This window comes from Mustela nigripes, chromosome 4 (genome assembly GCF_022355385.1).
Source record: "Mustela nigripes isolate SB6536 chromosome 4, MUSNIG.SB6536, whole genome shotgun sequence".
In the NCBI taxonomy this organism is placed as follows: domain Eukaryota; kingdom Metazoa; phylum Chordata; class Mammalia; order Carnivora; family Mustelidae; genus Mustela; species Mustela nigripes.
Genome location: NC_081560.1, coordinates 141,005,664 through 141,025,559, shown reverse-complemented (window position 1 = coordinate 141,025,559; position 19,896 = coordinate 141,005,664). Strand labels below are relative to the sequence as shown.

At 54.0% G+C, this 19,896-nt stretch overlaps 1 protein-coding gene and 1 long non-coding RNA gene across 2 annotated transcripts; one reads left to right on the top strand and one right to left on the bottom strand.

Moving 5' to 3' along the window:
* Window positions 1-6,510: 6,510 nt before the first annotated feature.
* On the bottom strand, window positions 6,511-14,081 carry LOC132016536 (uncharacterized). Its single transcript, XR_009403940.1, has 3 exons — window positions 13,932-14,081; window positions 12,154-13,142; window positions 6,511-8,848 (listed from the first exon to the last, which is right to left on the bottom strand). It is a non-coding gene; the product is annotated as an uncharacterized LOC132016536 (long non-coding RNA).
* A 47-nt stretch (window positions 14,082-14,128) lies between these two features.
* ZNF503 (zinc finger protein 503) lies at window positions 14,129-18,421 on the top strand. Its single transcript, XM_059397880.1, has 2 exons — window positions 14,129-15,086; window positions 15,845-18,421. Exons 1-2 carry the CDS (start codon window positions 14,769-14,771, stop codon window positions 17,477-17,479), a joined length of 1,953 nt encoding a protein of 650 aa, XP_059253863.1. The 5' UTR covers window positions 14,129-14,768; the 3' UTR covers window positions 17,480-18,421.
* The last annotated feature ends 1,475 nt before the right edge of the window (window positions 18,422-19,896 follow it).

Here is a 19,896-nt window from a genome sequence, read left to right as displayed (position 1 = left end):
TTAATTTTTTTTCATAAGTTTGAAAAAATTTTATAAACAAAATATTAAGGAATAAGAAGAAAAAAGAGTGATCAATTCGTCCATTGCTATTCAAGGTCAAGTAAACTGAGGACAAAGAATTAATTAATTGGATTTAACAGCAGGGAAGTCATTGGTGACACTGAAGACGGAAAGAGAGCAAAAGAGACAGGCAGGGGCCAGTCCATAAAGACCTACACAGGCCTCACTTGGAGCACAATGGAGTAACGTTGTTACATTCGTGTTTTAGGGCAACAGGACTGACAATTGGAGGAAGATCAATCGGAAGAAGAGAGTAGGCTCAGGCAAATGTCCTCACAGACTCTGAAAGTACACCTGACCCCTTTCAGGGCCTGAAGGGAGAGACCACAAAGAGATTGCAGCCCAACTGCCAGGGCTTGATGTCTATTTGCAAGACAAGAATAGAGGAGCCAAGATGGAACCGCTCACCAAAATACCACATTGTGGGTGGGGTGCGGGGCAGGGGTGGATTGCTGCAGTTAAAAGTCTGTATGCACTGTGCTCTCCTATAGAAGAAGCAGCCGACAGGACACTCAGGACCATCATCAGCATGTGACAATGTAAATACAGCCCATTTGAGGACCCGCTGAGTCATTCTCTCTCGTCACTCAGTGTATCTGACATCGGAGTCAAGTTCAGTGTGCTGGGAGCCATGACTCTGGGTGTGACAGTGATCTGGTGATGCCTTTGTTCATGAAGTCTCATCCTGGGACTCCCTCTCCCCATAACCACTTCCAGGTCCTGCTTGCCCTTGTTGACAAGACTTCTCCAAGGCTCCAGCCCTCACTGACTGCTCCAGGGTCTGAAACATCATTGTAAAGACTTCTTCCACACGCCTGGCATTGATTCCCACCGTGCGGTGTTGTTATGTACATTTACATCTGTCTTAACTAGAGGGACAACTCCTTGAATATAGAGAACCCAGTTTATATCTCAAAATAGTCTCAGCTTTGCCCAGAATAGGTGATCTATAACCTGAAGGAGATGGGGAGAGAGGGAGGAGGAAGATGAAGGCCATAGTTTAACCCTCCCCCTAAATGCTCATCCTGCTAACTCCAAGCCATGGGATCACTTCTCACTTCTATAGGTTAGAGTGCAGTTACTGAGAGGCCACTTCTTTTAAGCCCCCTAGTTCCTGAGGTAGAACCCCTGGTAAGAAACCGCCCTGAAACAGCCTACAGTACTCTCTCCCGAAGCTGTTTGCAGTAAGTGACTCACCCAATTAAGAGCATCTACATAACAAAGCCTCACCGGGCTGCAGAGGTCACAGAGACTGTGAAGTGTGTCTTTAGTGTGTGCTGCCGAGAAGGTTCACTAATTACCAGTCATTTCCACCCCTCAAGAGCCTGTCAGCCTTTGAGATGCAGGGGATAAAAGAATCCCCAAATTCCCACCCCACACCAATCATTTCTCCCTCCCCAACCCTCCCCTGCATTTCAAACCTGTGACTAATAAGTGCCAGGGATGGGCCTCTGCCCACCTGGCTCAGAGGAGGAAGGAGAAAAAAGAAGTTCCTTTGATTGGAAGCATTTTTCAGTAAAAGAGAACTGGGAGGAGCAAGGAAGCTCGGAGAGTTCTGGAGGCACTGCATCATTGTCTCCACTAAACAAGCAAGCAAACAAAAATATTGTCTTTTCCTATTTATAAAGGCAACAAATGTTTGCAGTAGAAACTCCAGGTGAGCAAGAAGTTGAAATCCCCCACGATCTCACTTCTCAAGTGACCAGCGGTTAGGTACATAGACGTCCTCATCGCCGGCATTCTGGGTGACATGCATTAACTGTGGGTGTGTGCACGGCCCTGTTCTTTCATAACCAGTTTTATTCCTTTAATGATCCATCTCCAATATCTCTTCCCACGGACACATGGAGAGAATGTTAGGGCTGCCAGGGATGCTGAACTGGGCTGACAGAAAAGGTGAGTTTGGACACAAGAGCATGACAGGGATGCATTGCCAGAATTTCTAAAACCTGAAGGACACCATTGTGAGGCAGGAGAGAGCACTGACCTTTGGAACTTGGGCAAATGAGTTCCTCTCTACCAACCTGTTTCCTCACCTGTAAAATGCGAATAACATTACATGCCCTCTAGGACTGTTGCAAAGATTAAAAGAAATCATGTAAAGGACTATACAACCCCTGGATGTTTTATTATTCATTTTCGTAAATGCTCATTCATGCCTACTTTAGCTTAGCCTTCTGCTAGTCTGAGTTAGGAATATAAAGAAAGCATCTGTTTAGGCTTGGAGGATCTTAAAATCTAATTGGGAAAGTCAACACACACACATACACACGCACACAGTTAAACAATATGAATTTAAGTAGCTAATGAAAGATATCATCCATTAGTTAATAATTAAGTGTCAGATGTATGGCATCGACAACACCCCAGTGGTTCAGAGGTAAGAAAGAACACAGAGAGATCATCATTGTCATCACTTTGAGAACTTTCTCTGTGCCAGATATATGCATTGTCTCATTTAATTTACCCATCAACCTGAAAGATAAGTACCGTTATTACATCCATGTTGCCCAGGAGGAAACCAAGACTTCAGAGGGGTTAAGAACCTTGCCCCAAGTCACACATCTAGGAAATGTGGCAGTACTGCTCTTCGGAACCAAGCATTTGGACCCCAGAGCCCACCATGTGCTGGTAGCACTATGATCTACTCAGATGAAGATAAGGGAGGGGAAGGTGATGGGAGAAGAGGGAGGATGTGGCCCCTTCAGCTTTCGTGGTTGGAAGCAGTCTCTGCTTCCAAGAAACAGGAAGGAGATTCAGATGATAGACAGGCAAAGAAGGTAAAGACAAAACAAACCAACCAAACAAAAAGCACTACTTGCCCACTATACAATAGTTTACAGTGATACTGAGGGTTAAAGATATGGCCAGACCTAACTCCAAGAGACTCTTGGCTACTTGGCTATTCTAAAATACTATCTTTCAAAAATGTTTGAAGGTGAGTCTCTAATAGCTTCTCTAACTTTTCTGGGCCCCTGTGGTAGTATCCCCCAAATTTTAACACCAATGGAAATAAGATTTGCCAAAGGGGACAGGTAAAAGATATGTTTGATTACAAATATAAAAATCCCTAATGTCAATGACTTGTACAAGTAGGGATTTAATTTTTCTACTATAAGAAAAATTTTGGAGGCGGGTGATTACTGGAGATGGCCCAGTGTCCCAACGATGTCATGATTAAGTGTCTCTCTGCTGTTCTCCTGGACCTTTCCTCATGATCACAAGTGGCTGCTACAGCTATAGATATCATATCCAAGTTCATAGAAGGAATAAAAGAGAAAGAGGAGAAGGGGAAGTGTCAAAACATCTGCATCATCTCCTTTGATCAGGAGATCAGCTTTGCCACCTCCATACTTCTACTTGTGTCTCATTTGCAAAACTGGGTCACTTGATTCTCCCTAGCTACAAGGATTAGGAAAAATGAAAATAGGATCGTAACGACTGGAGTAGACACTGGGCCCGGCACATTGCCACAATGATAAGATTATGAGAAAGAAGGAAGGTAGATATCTAAATTCTGGTATCAGACTTGGGCATTGCAGTATTGGCTGGAAGTTGGATACACAAGCATGGGAGACAAGGGACTTCCAGGGAGAGGTGACACAAGAAATGGGACAAAACAAGGCATGTGGTAAGAACAAAGAAATTAGATTTGGCTGGGGTATAGCCAGCTGCACTTCTGTAATCTATTCTACAGAAACAAAATCACTGACCACAAGGATATAGACTCACGAAATTGTTAGTTAAAGAAAAAAAAAAAAAAACCCCACCCTGATAACTACCTTTATGACCACCAACAGAAGAATGGTTGAATACGTGGGTATCTTCATTCTAAGGAATACTATGCAGCTAAAAATAATTAAGTTACCTCTATATCTATAGACCCATTTATTATCAAGAAAGAATGAGGGGCACCTGGGTGGCTCAGTTGGTTAAGCAACTGCCTCAGGCTCTGGTTATGATCCCAGGGTCCTGGGATTAAGTCCCACTTTGGGCTTCAGGCTCAGTGGGGAGTCTGCTTCTCCCTCTCTACTTGTGCTTTCTCTCACTCTGTCAAATAAATAAAGAAAATCTTTAAAAAAAAAAAAAGATTGAGGAACAGGCAGCTCTATTATATTCACTGTTTGTATAAACAAGCAAAAACATAATAGTCCCATATATGTGAGCACATATGAGCATGCTGAGTGTGGAGAAAGGGATAGAAGTTATATCCCGGCTGTATATCCTGGAAATCTCAGGAACCTAGGTGGGAAATAGGGAGGAGATGGGTGAGATCATAAAGTTTCTCTTTATATATCTTTGAGTACTTTGCTGGTTGAAGGGAACGTGTTTCTTTCATAATTTTGTAATGCATCTTAAAATTTTTTAGAAGGAGTTGAGAACCAGATTATGAAGAGCCAAGTGTTTCATGTGGACAATGCAGAGCCTCTGAAGATTTCATGAAGATGGAGGCAAGGGAATGATGTGATCAAGAAAATTAACCTAGCAAGTGTATGTATAATGTATCAGAGGCAAGAGAGGCTGAGAAAGAACAATTAGAAGGTTCTTGTAGCAGCAGCTCAGTCAAGAGCTAATAAGGTACTGAACTATGATAGCTATAATATGTGAAGTGAGAAAGATTTAAAAAAAGGGAGCCCTAGCTGCTGCCTTGAGACATACATGCCTGAATAGTAGGAGAGGCGGTCATGGGGTGGGGCGGGGCGGGGGCAGGGCAGTGTTTTCCATTCACCTGTGTCAACTAACACATCTTGCACTTTGAAAATCTGAATAAATGGCTAGAAAACTATAGATATTTCTCTTCTCCAACCTCCTTGAACTTTCACTTATTTGGTATTTACAGAATATGGGTTCAAAATAATATTTTCATGAGATTTTTTTTGTATCCCCCTTATTAAATTGAAAACATCTTAGGATATGAGACCATAGAGAATACTTACGTTACATACTTAATGTTATGTACAAATGTTCTTTTCTTCATTTGTTCCTTGAAGAAATAGCCCATCTGTGCCCCCTTGGAGTTACCATCCAGTGAAGGAGACAGCCTCTCAACAGGAAATCCTTAGTGTGGTAAGTGTTCTGAGAGAGGGTTACAGGAGCCCTAACTCAGTACCAGGTGGGAGGGTGCAGGGAAGTGGTGTGTAAACTGAGATATTTAAAAAAAAAAAAAAAAAAAAGGCAGTAAGCCAGATGAAGAGAACAGAGGCCATTCCAGATAGAGGGAAAGGCATTAACAAAGTTTTGCAGGAGGGTGTAATAAGGTTCATTTGAGTGACCAGAAAGTAGCCACTGATTCCAGGAGCTCAGGTTGAAGGAAAGTAGGACACACACAAAGGCAGAAAGGACAAGAAAGGCAAATCAAACCTCAGAGACCTACCAGCCACAGGCTCAACTTGATCTAAGAACAAGGAGAACCCAGGCTTTTGAGCAGAAGAGAAACATGGAGTGTTGTTGTTGTTTTAAGATCTTCTGGTTTTGGCAGGGACTACGGGAAACGGTGGGGGTGGGGGGCTTTGGGGGGGAGGGTTGGATGCTCACTGGTAGGGTTTCCCCATCAGGCTGGGAGCTGCGGTGGGGGGGCGGTGCTGAGTAGAACTCATCATATTTATACTTTTTGCCCCCTCTGTTCAGTTCAGCAAGGCCTCAACTGTTCAGTAATTGAAATCTCCCCCTGCAGCCGCCAGGGTAAGGGAAAGATACGGAAGGGAGCAAGGATCTTAAAATCTAACTGGGATTTCCCCCCATGGAAACTCCCCCCATAGGTTAGTAAAAGCCCAGCAAGATTCCCCAAGACTGATGGACTGGAGATGCTGAGGATCTAAAGAAAAGAAGGGATAAGGATATGGGTGAAATGGGAGTGAGACAAGACCGATCTCTTTTCTCTACGTACCTCGGTCTCTTTATAAAACAGGATATTCGTGGTACTTACTTCAGAGACTTGCTGTGAGGACCTAATTCATACACAGTTCTTAGGTACTATCTGGCATAAAGCAACACTCAAAAAGTGCTAACTTCTGTTCTTGTTCTTCCTGAAAGAGGTGGGACCCCATGATCACGAATATGCATTCCCTACTGTCTGAAGGGGACGACAGATCATATTCCAGAAAACATCTAAGATCTCCTGGGCCAGGCAGGTCTCGGGACTACCAGGAAATCAACGTTTGACGAAGTCTTAACGTGCGAGTTTGGGCCGAGGTTGTTAGTGCGCACGTGCTTGTGTTTCTGTGATTTAAAAGCCGTAAGGCAAAACGCCAAGGAGGGAAGAGGAGCCCCCACCGTCCTGCAGCGAGGGCGCGGGCCTGAGATCCAGCTGCCCCGCCAGCGGAGGAGGAGCCTTACGAGCTGGGGGCGGGCCGGAGCCGCGGAGGGGCGGGGCCGGCGCCGCAGCCGGGGCCGCGGCCCCGCCCCCAGCGGAAGTGCCTCGGGGCCCGCTCCTCCCTCTCCAAGCTGGTTCTCCGGGCGGGTCCCCCAGCCGGTTCTCCCCAGCGCAATTCGGCTCCTAGAGGGAGTTCGGTTAGGGCCCCCAACGCTTGGTCGGAAGAGGAGGACCCGGGTCTGCGTACCTGGCTGTCTCGGGCTGTGCTCGGTCCCTCTCACTCCCCCGTCCTCCTTTTCATTCCTCTGTTACCAGCGCGGCCGCAGGCGCCGCAGGGAACCGCACAGGTAAAGAATCGGCTACTGAGGACGAAGGTGTAGGTGCCTCCCTGGCTGGACGGGCAAGGGAGAGGCTGACGGCACGTGCCCAGCTTTTTTCCAAAGCGATTGTATTCACAGTGGGGCTCGGGGTGGATGGACGCGGACCCTAGGAGCACTGCATTGCACTGGGGAAGCAGAGGGGGCGGGACTGAAGCCCCCAGAGCTTGGGAGCCGGATCATTTGTGTCCCCGCGTCTTGCGCAGGCTCTGTTGTGCCTGGGAGGTGGTGAGTTGGTGGAGTCCGGGCTGCCGCTCCGGAGGGTTATCCCCCACCCACTCTCTGCAGTGACTGGGGTCTGACAGTGCTCCTCCCGGACGCGCACAGTCTGAGGTTGGCAGAATGAAAATCAATAAAATCAATGCAAATGCAAAGAACACGAAACGTGTTGGATTGCTGCTATTATTTGCGTTTGTTAAATTATTTTATTTAAAAAAAACACATTTTTTCTTCTTGGGAAAGGTGTCTTTGACTCGGATCAGGGCCTCGGAGAGGGACGCAAAAGGACCCCCAGGTCTTCCCGCAGGGGGCGGGGGCCTGTCCACCGACCCAAGCGGCTCAAACTTCCCGAAGCGGCAGTGCTCGGTCCAGCGACGGGAGTGGATCCCCCAGTGCGCTCCGCTTCCGTATAAGGATTTCCCCCGCGCCTCATTGTCCGCACTTTAGGGAGATGCACTCCCCTCCATCCGCATTTCCCCCGTTCACCACCCCCACGCCACGGGGGCCATGCCTCCTCCCCTCCCCCCGAGCTCTCCCCGGCGCTTTAAATAATGATATTTGCATGCAGGGAGCGATTCATAAATATGTCAGGGCCGGTGAAATATAGGCAACATTTCAAACTTTCTATTTAAAAAACATGAATTATGGCCGCGGAAAATGTGTTCCCATTTAAAGGCGATACGAAGTATTTGGTGTCTCGTCCCCGGGCCCATCCATCACGCAGACAATAAAGAGAGTTTTTCGTCCTGACACCCGCGATTTATGGGCGCCCTTCTCTGCCCTCATCACTCACCCGCCGCGGCCGGCCCGGCGACAGGCCCCGCGGAGAGACCGGCAGCCGCCCCCCATCCCCGCGCCGGCCCGCGCGCGCACTTTGCGCCCTAGCCAGCCGCCCAAGTCTGCCGCTCCCAGGGGGGAAGCGCCAGCTCCAGGGAGTTGGGAGTTCGGCGGTGATGGTCTACACAGCCGAGCAGGAGCTGAAAGCACACTCGTTCTCTCACCTCGGTGCAAGCTTCTCTTAGGGGCTGGGACTGAGCGCGCCTAGAAGCGGCCTTGCGGGCCGGCTCAGCGTCCCAGCCTCGCCAGCCAACCCCGGCGCCGCGCTTGTGAGTTTCCAGCGCAGACTGCCGAAGGTTATTTATGCGCGAGTTCGAGGTGAGGGGAGAGGACTGGGCTGGGGTCTCCCCAAGCCGATTTCTAGGCATTCCACCCCCGGGGAGGCGAGCTGGTCCTCAGCTTTCTTGAGCCCTGCAGGGCGGACGCTTCTGGGCAAAGCTCTTTCTACAACTTTAACAAAGCTTCCTTCTCTCTGGTGCGATCCCCACAAACACATCCTGGGCGTCCGCCACACATTGGAAACTATTTTTACGGACTGGGGCCGAGGAGTTGGCGAGAAATAAGGAAGGGGAGGTGCCTTCCCTGGTGTTTCGTCTAGGGCCAGGCTCGGCCGCCCCAAGCTTTCTTCGCCCACCACCCCCACCTTGCACGCGCACAGACCAGCGCGCCGTCCTAAGTCGCCACCGAATCCCTGTGGCAAAGTTGCGTCGAAGAAAGTTTGGGCTTCATTTGCCGCGGAATTTGCTTTCAGTTTTCGCCGCGGGCGGACTCGGCCGGGCAGGTTCCCGAAGCACCACCAGAAGTGGGGGCTGCCGGGCACTGCCGGGCAGCCAGGGGCCGCTCCCGGCCTGAGTGCGCTGATAGTCCAGCCTTCTTCGGAGGCCGGACCTACAGCCACACAATCACCAGGAGCCACCTCGCGTCCCGTGCTGGGCCGATGCGTCGGCGTACTCTCCAACCGGGAGCCGTTTCCTGCCGGATGCCTGCAAGCTCAATTTATTCGGATACAGGCAGCGCAAACCGCAGAGAAATCCCGTCGATTCTAAAAATGACAAGGTTGAATTTATTAGATCAAGATTCGTGTGTAAGTGCAGGGAGATGAACATTATACAAACAGCTCCACGTCCAGTGTGAACGGAAGATCGCTTCCTGTTTCAGGGAGATGTAATATAATATTTGAATATTTAGATCTATAGAGGGATATAAAATATTATTAAATTCTTGGTGTGTGCTCATACAGTTAAGTTGGAAAAATTCTAGAACAAGTTCTTTTTTCTTTTTTTTAAACAGCTCCTGCTTGAGTGCAATTCGGACTCGAGATAGCCTTGTGTCCAAATAACCATACAGCGAATATTTCCTATAACCAGAGTGAGTTTTGCTAGGTTGAAGGGTGCACTATGTGTACCTCTTTAAATAATCTGCGGCGTGGGAGAGGCGAAATAAATACATTTAAGAAGAGCAGTCACACAGATAATTGAACTGCATCGCTACAATATTTCCGGGTATGGAAATAAATATTACTACCAGGTCAGCTGTGTAAGGTGTGCACAATTAGGGGGGCTTTCGAGAACCCGGGGTGGGAGCCACGGGTCCTGCAGCTCTGGACACGGAGCATGCTGAGATAGGCTGCATTCAATAACCTCGACCTCAGACCACGCTGTGACAACTGGAAGAGGCTCGGCCCAGATGCCCAACACTGTCTTCCCTGAGATTCTCCCGGATACAAGCCCGGAGAGGGCGACTTAACCAGGTGCTGAAAGTGCCATTTAGGGTAACAGGACCTAAGGTCATGCCCGCAGACTTTTCCCCCTTAGCTACTTCAACGACCCCACAATCCCAGCTCCACCGGGTTCAGGTAGTGGCCATTTGGGCCTATCAATCCGGAGCAATAGCGCGGAAAAGGACAGGTTGCGCTTGGCTCCGAGGTGTCTCCAAGCGCAAAGCTGGAGGACACCGGAGAAGGCCAAGATTTCTCCTCCGTGTCGAATCTGGGCCCCACCCGGCCCGGGGAGCACCCGTTTGAAGGCATAGAAGTGATTATCTGACTACATTTACTTATTAGGTGTTAGGCACCCCCTCACATCCTCAATGTTGAAGCCCAGATGCCCCGAGGGTCTCCTCCACATATTTGCAAAGCTCAGGCAGCACCAAGAGCAAGATCGGCGCCGTTGCAGCTGTGAAACTCCAAGGCCAAATACTTATTCCAGAATAGGGCGCTTGCAACCGTCCAAGCATCACATTGCTGTGGTCCTTTCTTCTCACCCCTCCAAAAGCCCCCAACCCTTAAAACAGTCGCAGAGCTTCTGAGGGCCTCTGCCTGGGTAGAAATCAGACAGGACTTTGTCAGGAGTTCCTGGGAATTGCACACACTCCTGAGGCAGCCTTGACGCGGAGAAATAACCCGGGCCCTGAGAATGCCCTGCTTCAGAAAGTGTGATTGCGCCGAAGTGGTATATACGGTATACCGAGAAGAGGGAGAGAGAATAGGAAATATTCCCCGTCTTCCCCGTCAAACAGGAAAAGGGGGAAAGGAAGAGGAGGAAAATAAATAAATAAATAAATAGTCTAGAAAGAAGCGGGTGAGAAAACAAAAAAGAGAAGGGGTTGGGGGTTGGAAAGTCAGGACAGGCGAGCCAAAAAGAGTACAGGCCGTGGCGAGGCGCTGGGACCAGGCCGGACCGTGGCTCCGGCAGGCCCGGTGCCACCGGAGAAGAGGTGAGGGCCGCCCGAGACCGTCCCTCACCAGCCCTGCGAATCTGGGCCCGGCTCCCAGTCCGGAGGGGCGGGCCTGGGACCAGCGGCCTCCGCCAGCTCCTACTCTCCCCCCTCCCGGGGGACTACAAGGCGGGGCGGGACCGCGGTGGGGAGGCCCCCAGGGGCGCGCGCCAGTCCCGGACTGTTTGGGCGCTCTGGGCCAGGCTTTCCAGCTCGCCAGGCCTGACCTGTCAGGCGGATTATCTTCGAGGGAGATTAATAGGGGAGGCGGGCTGCAATAATAATCGTTTTGTTTGATGTGACAACTCTGATAGGCGTTGATTTACTTACAAACTGATAGGCTTTTAATTGAGCGCCTCCGCCGAGCCCGAGATGAAAGGGAAGCGGCGGTGAAAGGCGGCCCGCCTGCCCTCCGGCCTCAATACTGATTAGCCATCTCGACAGTGAATAGTTCAAGGCATTTTCAAACTTTTTCCCTCAGCTCTCTCGCCTTCCTTCTCCTCCCACCCCCTCCTCAAATATCTGCCATGCCCACTCCTTTTTTAGAGAAAACAAATCATTTACACTGTGTGCAAATAAAATCCGCAGGACATCCACGCCAACCGCCGCTGGGGTTGGAGGCTTTAGGCCTAGTGCGGAGTAATTAATAACTCCCCCACCCGCAAGGCCTGCAAGGCCTTCAGGGATTTGGCCTCCCGGGCGAGGTGCGCAGGCTCGCAAGCTGGCGCCTCCCGAAAGCCGGGGACGTGCAGGCCCCTAGGCGCCCCCATGCGCTCGGACCTTCCGAGTTGGGGTTTGCAAAGAGCAAACGCATGCGGACCACGACCCGCTCGCGCGCGCCGCACCGCGCAGGCCTGCGAGCGTGTGCAGCCACACCGAGGCACGCCCATTCTGGGGCACGCGGGGCCCGCTCTCTGGTTCCCCCAGGCTTTAGGTGCGGGGGTTGCCACCCCTGAACCGCCCGATGTGAAGAGAAAGCTGCTGGAATTCCGGGAGAGGGAAAGAACTGAGCCTGGAGACTGGGCTCTGTCGGGGCCGGGGCGGGGAGGGGGGCTGCAAAAGAAGACGCCCGCTATCACCTCCACTTCTGGCCGCCGCTCCCAGCATTCAGTGTCCAGGCCTCGCGTGGAGTCTGCGGCGACGCGCGACCCACGGCTGGGCTCGCGGAGCTGGGAGCTCCACAGTTGATCCCGGCCGGCACCTCGACAGCGGCGCGCTCAATGACACAGACACTAACATACCCGCAGGATACAGGCGGCCTTCCCCACGCGCTGCCCTGCAGAGACAGCTTAGGACTGTCCTGCCCTCAGAAACGGGCATCTGAGACTCGCTCCCCAAAGATTATTCGGACAACCTTCACAACCTCGGGTGTGGCCTCACCACCGTCTCACGGACTCACCTTCCTCACCTCCGCACAGGCAGATACCAAATCCCCTTGACCGCAGGTGTGTTCTTAACACCTATACACACGCAGGCACGCACACCGACGAAGAGCAGCCCAAAATACACACTTCCCTCTTCTCCAAATTATTTTTAGTCAAGTTACAATCTCATCAAGTTTACCAACCTAAAGAATCAAGGGATAAGATTAAAACAGGAAAAGAATGCCTATGAGAAAATTCTAAAACTCACCCCAGAAAGTTCTCGGTACCTGTGTGGAGTGGAAGAGAGACAAAAAAGGCGGGGGGAGGGCACGGGGTGGTGAGAGAGGAGAGGGCTAGCCTGCGGAGGGCAGGTCCCAGACTCGGCCCCCGCGGTACGGGGCTCAGCGCGGAAGGAAACCGGGTCGCCAGACCCGGCCCTGCCCCCCGCGCGGGTACAGACTGGCTCCTGGCTCCCCGCGCTCCCTGCCCTACCATTTATCAAAGGACTTGACAACAAAAGAAGAGCTGGGGCGGAAAAGTGGGGGAGGGGAAATTCAAAGTCGTCCAAGTCCTTCCGAGGAAGGGGTTGTGTCCTCCTCTTGCCCCCTTCCCGTTTCTGCGAGTTTCTGGAGGCGACCTCCGAATTCGCTCCGGACGCTGCCAAAGCCCTGACAACTCATACAGCGGCGCAGACGTCCGTACACACTTGTGCACCCAGCTTCAGGTACACAGAGGCAGGCACAGCGCCTCCCCTCTTCCTTCCAAACCGCCGGAGTGACGGTGCAAATCGAGGGGAACGCGGCAGTCCCGCTCCGCTTCCCTGGAAGACCCAAGTTCCTACAGGCAGCCGCCCCCTCCCACTCTCTCTTCTTCCCTCTGCTTTCTCCACGCAGGTCAGTCCCGGCTTGGCGTTCCCATAAATTCGAGTGAGCAGCCCAGAGTAACCCCGGCTACCCAGCCTGCGGGGATACAGCAGGGTCGGAGAGGTTTGGAGAGGGGATCTGACTCAGCTGGAGATGTCTCCACCGTACACCCATGGCCAGGCCTCTTCGCAGCCTCTCAGCCCTAGCCGCGATCCGAAGGGAGGTCAAAGGCGTAAGTCGGGGAGGAGGTACCCCACCATTGACCTTCAGGACTCAAAACTGCGTTGTGGTGTGCCTGTCAGAATGAATTCTGTGTTTGGGGTCTGGGCACTACGAAGGGTTGGGTCCGCGGCAGGCTGGCAGCCTGACATCCTCATGCTCCCGAGGGACTATCCTGGGGACAAAAATATTTCCCATCTTAGACGTCGCCGCCGCCCGTCTTAGGTACCCGGGGCAGCTCCTCCCACCGCGGCCCCAAAGGACCGAAGTCCCAGAAGTAGAAAGGTGTAAGGGGAGAGGCGCACACCTCAGGCCTGAGCAGCCCTCTCAGCGCCCTGGGCACACCTGCGCGCTTTACTCTCACTATTCATTTTCCTGACACCGAAAGCCTCTTCTCTCTTTCATTCTTTTTCTTAGAGCCATCCCCCACCCCATCCCAGGAGGCTGCTCCTCTTTCCCCCTCCGCTGGGTCCCCCTTGGTCTCTTCCTTACTCTCCATCTCTCTCTTCCTCACTCTTTTTCCTTCAAGTCGCACCCGCCTTGTAATCAGCAACAAAAGCTGACATAAATCACGGGCGGATTGACAAGAGCTGACAAATAACTGATTGATTGCGGTCGAGGAACACTGACAATTGATGGAGGGGTGGAGATGCCCAAAGAACTGAAGAGAGGGGGAGAGGAGGAGAGAGGGTAGCAGGGGAGAGTAAGAATGGGGGGGGGGCGGGGAGTGGAGGAGAAGACTGAGTGTGAAACAGAGGAAACATGTGACCCCCGCTCCAGCCCCAATCTGCGCGTCCCCGGGAGTCACGTGGCTGGGAAGGGCTGGGAGCCCCGCGCACAGCCGGGAGAACAGCCGCGCCGCCTCCGCTGCCCACCTAGCTTCTGGTTTCTCCGCTGCCGAATCTCGGGGAATCAAAGCGGGCGGGCGCACTTCCTCCGTCACCCTCTCCGCACCTTTCCTTACCCTGGCGGCCGCGCCGCGAGAGATTTCAATTACTGAGCGAGACAATATTTGGTGTGTGGGTCCCCTGTGCGCCCCTGGAGGTGAAAGTCCGGCCGTTGTCCAGACTCCCGCCATTGCTCCTTCTGGTCATCCCTTCAATCTGATCCTCATACGTACCCTCCTGCAAAAAAAGATTTCAGTTTATTTTCGAGCCACGGAAAGGAAGGACGACGAGGAAGAAAAAAGAGGGAGGCGGCACATAGCAAACGCAGAATAAATGTCCAGCTCGTCCTCCGAGCGAAATCGAGGGAGGGGACACGCGGGAGGGAGGCGGTGAAGAAGGAGCTGCCCATTAAAACCAGCGCTGAGAGTCCTGGCGGCGGCGGCTGCGGCGGCGCGGGACGCGTCACATCCCCTTGACCCTCCAATCACCTCGGGCTCCCATTTGATTGGAAGGCGGCAAAGGCTTTAATCTCCCCCTCGGTGCAGCTGCTTTTGAAGTGAGTTTCCTCGCCAGAGCCCCGGCTGGACAGGCAGCGGCTCACATCGCCAAGCGCAGCGCCAGCGCCGGGTCGCGAGTGCGCAGCGCAGGGCACAGCCCGAGGCGGACACGGCGAGCCACCCGGCACTCCCACAGTCCGACCGGCTCCTCCCGCTCGGCCACGGCACCGCTGCTGGCCACCCAGGATTATTCGCTTCTAGCTCCAGGCGCCGAGAAGGCGCGCTGGGTGCCCGTGGCCGCCGCGCCAGCTCCTCCTCCTCCTACTGCTTCTGCTTTCCCGGCTAGCGCGCAGCCCGGAGCCCGCCCCACGCCTCACGGAGCCCTCCCCCCGCTGCTCCCATGCGTGCGGGTGGGTCATGAGCACAGCGCCCTCGCTTTCTGCCCTAAGAAGCAGTAAGCACAGCGGCGGCGGCGGCGGAGGCGGCGGCGGCGGCAGCAGTGCGGACCCTGCCTGGACCAGCGCGCTCTCTGGAAATAGCTCCAGCCCCGGCCAAGGCTCGTCCCCGGCCGGCAGCACCAAGCCTTTTGTGCACGCTGTGCCCCCCTCTGACCCTCTCCGCCAGGCTAACCGCCTGCCCATCAAGGTGCTGAAGATGCTGACGGCACGGACTGGCCACATTTTGCACCCCGAGTACCTGCAGCCCTTGCCTTCTACTCCCGTTAGCCCCATCGAGGTAAGGACCCTCTCCCGGGATCGCGCTGGGACCACCACCCTGGCTGCCGCTCCACGGGATTTCTTTCTCTCGGGATCGGGGGTGGGGGGGTGGGGGGTGGTCAGAGTGATTCAGCTCCGGGATGGGGGAGAGCATAGTGCTCCCAAATCGTAAAAACTAGGGCGGAAAGGGGGTAGGAGGTAGAATGGGGTGTGAATGCTAAGGGACAAAGCAACCAAAACTTATTTCTCTCTTTGGTATTAAAGCCCCAACCCCGACCCAGGCCCCCTCACTTTCGGCCTGGAAGACGGGCGGAAGTCCGAAATGCGGTTCCAAAGTCGCAGTCTTAAGGTTCCCCAGAAGCTGGTATCTGTACACAGCCTCTAAGGCGCCAACTGCCCAAGCCCTTACTCTGAAGAACTGGGGATATATATAAGTGGTGTGTGTGTGTGTGTGTGTAGTTCGGGGTCTAGGAGTCAGAAACAAAAACATTTAGTGAGTATTTTTAAATACACAGCGTTTAGAGAGGTCAGGAAATACGTTGATTTGGTGGGATAAGAGGGAGGCAGCGGCCTTTCTCAAGGGCGAGTCTGTGTGTCTGTCTGTCTGTTCGTCCGTCTGGGGGGAGGTGAAGTCGTGCTGTCTAGAATTGCCCCTAGAGCTGGGAGGGTCTTCACTGGCGATTGCGGAAGGGCGTTTGATCCCTAGAAGCCAGGATTCTAAAGGGTTTCCCCTTCTTTCTCTTTGTGCCACCCCCAACCCCACGTCTGACCCCGCAGCTTGATGCCAAGAAGAGCCCGCTGGCGCTGTTGGCGCAAACATGCTCACAGATCGGGAAGCCCGACCCCTCGCCCTCTTCCAAACTCTCCTCTGTCGCCTCCAATGGGGGCGGCGCGGGCGGTGCCGGCAGCGGCACCGGGGGTGACAAGGACGCAAAGTCTGGCCCCCTCAAGCTGAGCGACATCGGCGTGGAGGACAAGTCGAGTTTCAAGCCGTACTCCAAACCCGGCTCGGATAAGAAGGAGCCGGGAGGCGGCGGCGGCGGAGGCGGTGGTGGCGGGGGCGGCGGCGGGGGGGTTTCAGCAGAGAAGTCCGGATTCCGGGTACCGAGCGCCACCTGCCAGCCATTCACGCCCAGGACAGGCAGCCCAAGTTCCAGCGCCTCGGCCTGCTCGCCAGGAGGCATGCTGCCTTCGGCCGGGGGCGGCCCGGAGGGCAAGGACGACAAGAAGGATCCCGACGTGGGCGGCGGCGGTGGCAGCAGCAAGGGTTCCGGGGGCACCTCGGCCGAAGGGGGACCCACGGGGTTGGCGCACGGCCGGATTAGCTGCGGCGGAGGGATTAATGTGGACGTTAACCAGCACACAGATGGGGGCCCCGGGGGCAAGGCTCTAGGCTCAGACTGCGGCGGCTCATCCGGCTCCAGCTCCGGTTCCGGCCCCAGCGCGCCCACCTCCTCCTCGGTACTGGGCTCTGGGCTGGTGGCCCCGGTATCGCCCTACAAGCCGGGCCAGACAGTGTTCCCTCTGCCTCCGGCGGGCATGACCTACCCAGGCAGCCTGGCTGGGGCCTACGCGGGCTACCCGCCCCAATTCCTGCCACACGGCGTGGCACTTGACCCTACCAAGCCGGGCAGCCTGGTGGGGGCACAACTGGCGGCGGCCGCGGCGGGCTCTCTGGGCTGCAGTAAGCCGGCCGGCTCCAGCCCCTTGGCCGGGGCGTCGCCGCCATCCGTGATGACAGCCAGCTTGTGCCGGGACCCGTACTGCCTCAGCTACCATTGCGCCAGCCACCTGGCAGGGGCGGCGGCAGCCAGCGCTTCGTGCGCTCACGATCCGGCCGCGGCGGCCGCGGCGCTCAAGTCAGGATACCCGCTGGTGTACCCTACGCACCCGCTGCACGGCGTACACTCATCGCTAACAGCTGCCGCCGCTGCCGGCGCCACGCCGCCCTCCCTGGCCGGCCACCCCCTCTACCCCTACGGCTTCATGCTCCCTAACGACCCGCTCCCCCACATCTGCAACTGGGTGTCGGCCAACGGGCCCTGCGACAAGCGCTTCGCCACTTCCGAAGAGCTGCTGAGCCACTTGCGGACCCATACGGCCTTCCCCGGGACAGACAAACTGCTGTCGGGCTACCCCAGCTCATCGTCCCTGGCCAGCGCCGCAGCGGCCGCCATGGCTTGCCACATGCACATCCCCACGTCGGGCGCTCCGGGCAGTCCCGGGACGCTGGCGCTGCGCAGCCCCCACCACGCGCTGGGACTCAGCAGCCGCTACCACCCCTACTCCAAGAGCCCGCTCCCCACACCCGGCGCTCCTGTGCCTGTGCCCGCCGCCACCGGACCCTACTACTCCCCCTACGCCCTCTACGGACAGAGACTGACCACGGCCTCGGCGCTGGGGTATCAGTGAAGGCGGTGGGGAGGGCTAGCGAGGGAGAGAGAAGAGCAGAGGGGAGGGAGGAGCCGAGGGAGGGGTGGAAACAGGGCAGAGGCTACTGTCACTCGCGCGTGGGGATGACCCGGGCCAGGAAAGGAAAAATATATATACCATATCTATCTACCCAAAACAGCGACCGAGACCCGGTGGGAAACTCCCCTTTCCCCCACCTCTCACCTCCCCACCCACCCAAACTTTATAAAAGTTGAAAAAATATCATTTGACTTTTTATAGAAAAAGAAGGAAAAATTAATTGAGAAAGTGTTCATCTGAGGACTGCATCGGTGGACACTGGTATTTATTTATGTTAGCTCCAAGCGGACCCGTGGTTCAAAAGTGCATTATTTAGTTTGAGCTCCGTAGGTAAAAAGGAGGAGGGGTAAAAAAAAAAAAAAAAATTAAATCTTGAGGGTAAAAATGTGGAAAACAAACCCTCCCGTCCCTTGTAGATTATAAATAAATACAAAACCGCCACAGAACTAGAGGTCTTCTCTTTAATGTTACTTTAAAATTGCTATTATTGTATTGTACGTTCTTATTTAATGTCTGATTGAAACACAAATTTACATGCATGTTTGTTACAAAAAATGAAAAAACAAAACAAAACAAGTCACAATTTGTCAGCTCTGATTTCAAATTGCAATTATTTTTAAGGTGTATACCATCGAAAGAGAATGGGTATTTTTTTGTATGTATTCTGGAAGAAAACAAAAAAAAAAGGAAAAACAATTTTATTCCAAAACCTCATTTGCCTTATTTTGTTCTTTAAAAGGAACACAACTATTTTTAATTTTTAAGTCCACCCGCTGAGAAGGGGACAAGTAAGGTTTACGTCATGTACTAAAATAATAGACAATGTATCGCTTTAAAGATTAAAATTCCGTATATTTGATGTATTAAAAGGTTTTACTTCTTCTTATTATCTTTATTTTTTGGTTAAAGAGAAAGGAAGAGCATGGCAGTTTCGGCCGCAGTGGGTTCCCTGGGCCTCACGGCTACTCCTACTTCCCAGGACCGTGGCTGCATTTCCTATTGTTTTTGTTGTGATTTTTCAGGAAGAAGCAAAGGGCTGACCAGTCGTGGGGTTGGCCTTGGGGAAAATATTTTTAAACAGGGGATTTCACAATTTGTAGACAGTGTCCTGAGCAATCGCTCATTTAGTTTTTATTTTTTTCTCCCGGCACACGGTTTGTTAAAAGTGAAAGAAAGAAAAAAAAAAAAGATTTTTAAAAATCATTATTTCCCTCTTGAGATTTTTGAGAATCTGGCTTTTCTTTTGTATAGAGAGCGGCGAAGTCCCAGACTCTCCCGAGGCTTTAGCCCCGGAAAGGTGCCACTGTCCGCTGTGCCTGTCTTTGCTTTTCCAAGCATCCCCTGTCCCGGGCGGGCAGTCGGGACAGATTTGAGGGACGGTGAGTGCTTGGGAATCTGCTACGGGCCCGGGCAGAGTGCGCCGGAACCTTCTTGAACCTCAGGAAAAAGTAAGTTCGCTCTCCTTTTCTCCCTCTGGCTGCCGGGGCCCACCCCTCACCACACCATGCCCGGGCTCCTTCCTCTCTCCGGGGTCCCGGCTCGCGGCTGGTCCGCGCCGCCGCTGCTTTTCCGCGTCCAGATTTCTTTGCAGCCCGAGCTCTACCCCAGTCTGCGCCGCCGGAGAGCGCGCGGGGGCACGAGACCCGCACGCCCCTTCAGATTCGGCCCCAAGAGGGTTCTGGAGCCCATTCTCGGTCTCGCCGGGGCAACCAGGTGGGCGCTGAGCTCTTGTGCTGGGCTGCAAGCTCCGATCGGAAAAGGCGCGGCGGGACCCTCCGTCCGGACGCGCATCCCCGCGGTGCGCAGGGCTCCCGTCTCCCCAGCTTGAGCGGCGGGACTGACTGAGCCGCAGGAAGCTCCGATGGAACTGCGCAGAGAAGAGCCCTAACCTTCCTTGGGGATAGGTGGGGGCCGAGGCCCACTCGTCCACCCCCCACCCCCAACGCACAGATACTCATGCTCCAGCCCTGGGCGCGAGCTCTGGTCTTCTGGCTCGCCGTCCCGGGTGCCCGGGAGCTCTGGGCCCAGTGCGCCACTTTCCCGGGACCACGGAGCCGCGGCACTGTGCGCGCACCCCGAACTCCCCTCTCTCTGGGGTCAGGCCGTTCTGGGTTCTCCCAACGGCCGGCCTCCTTCGGCGTCAAGCTCCCCCTGCTGCCTCGGGAGGCTCACCGCCGCGCTGAGGCCGCCCTCAGCCTCGGGCCTCGGTCGGTCAACCGCGCCGTTCCCGCCGCCATTAGCTTAGGGCCTGGCGACTTTGAGACTTTCCACTCTCCTCCCAGCGTCAGCCTCACGGGTGGCACGCAGAGCAGCGCCGGCGTTTCCCGGGTTGCACGCAGAGTAGCCCCGGCGACGGA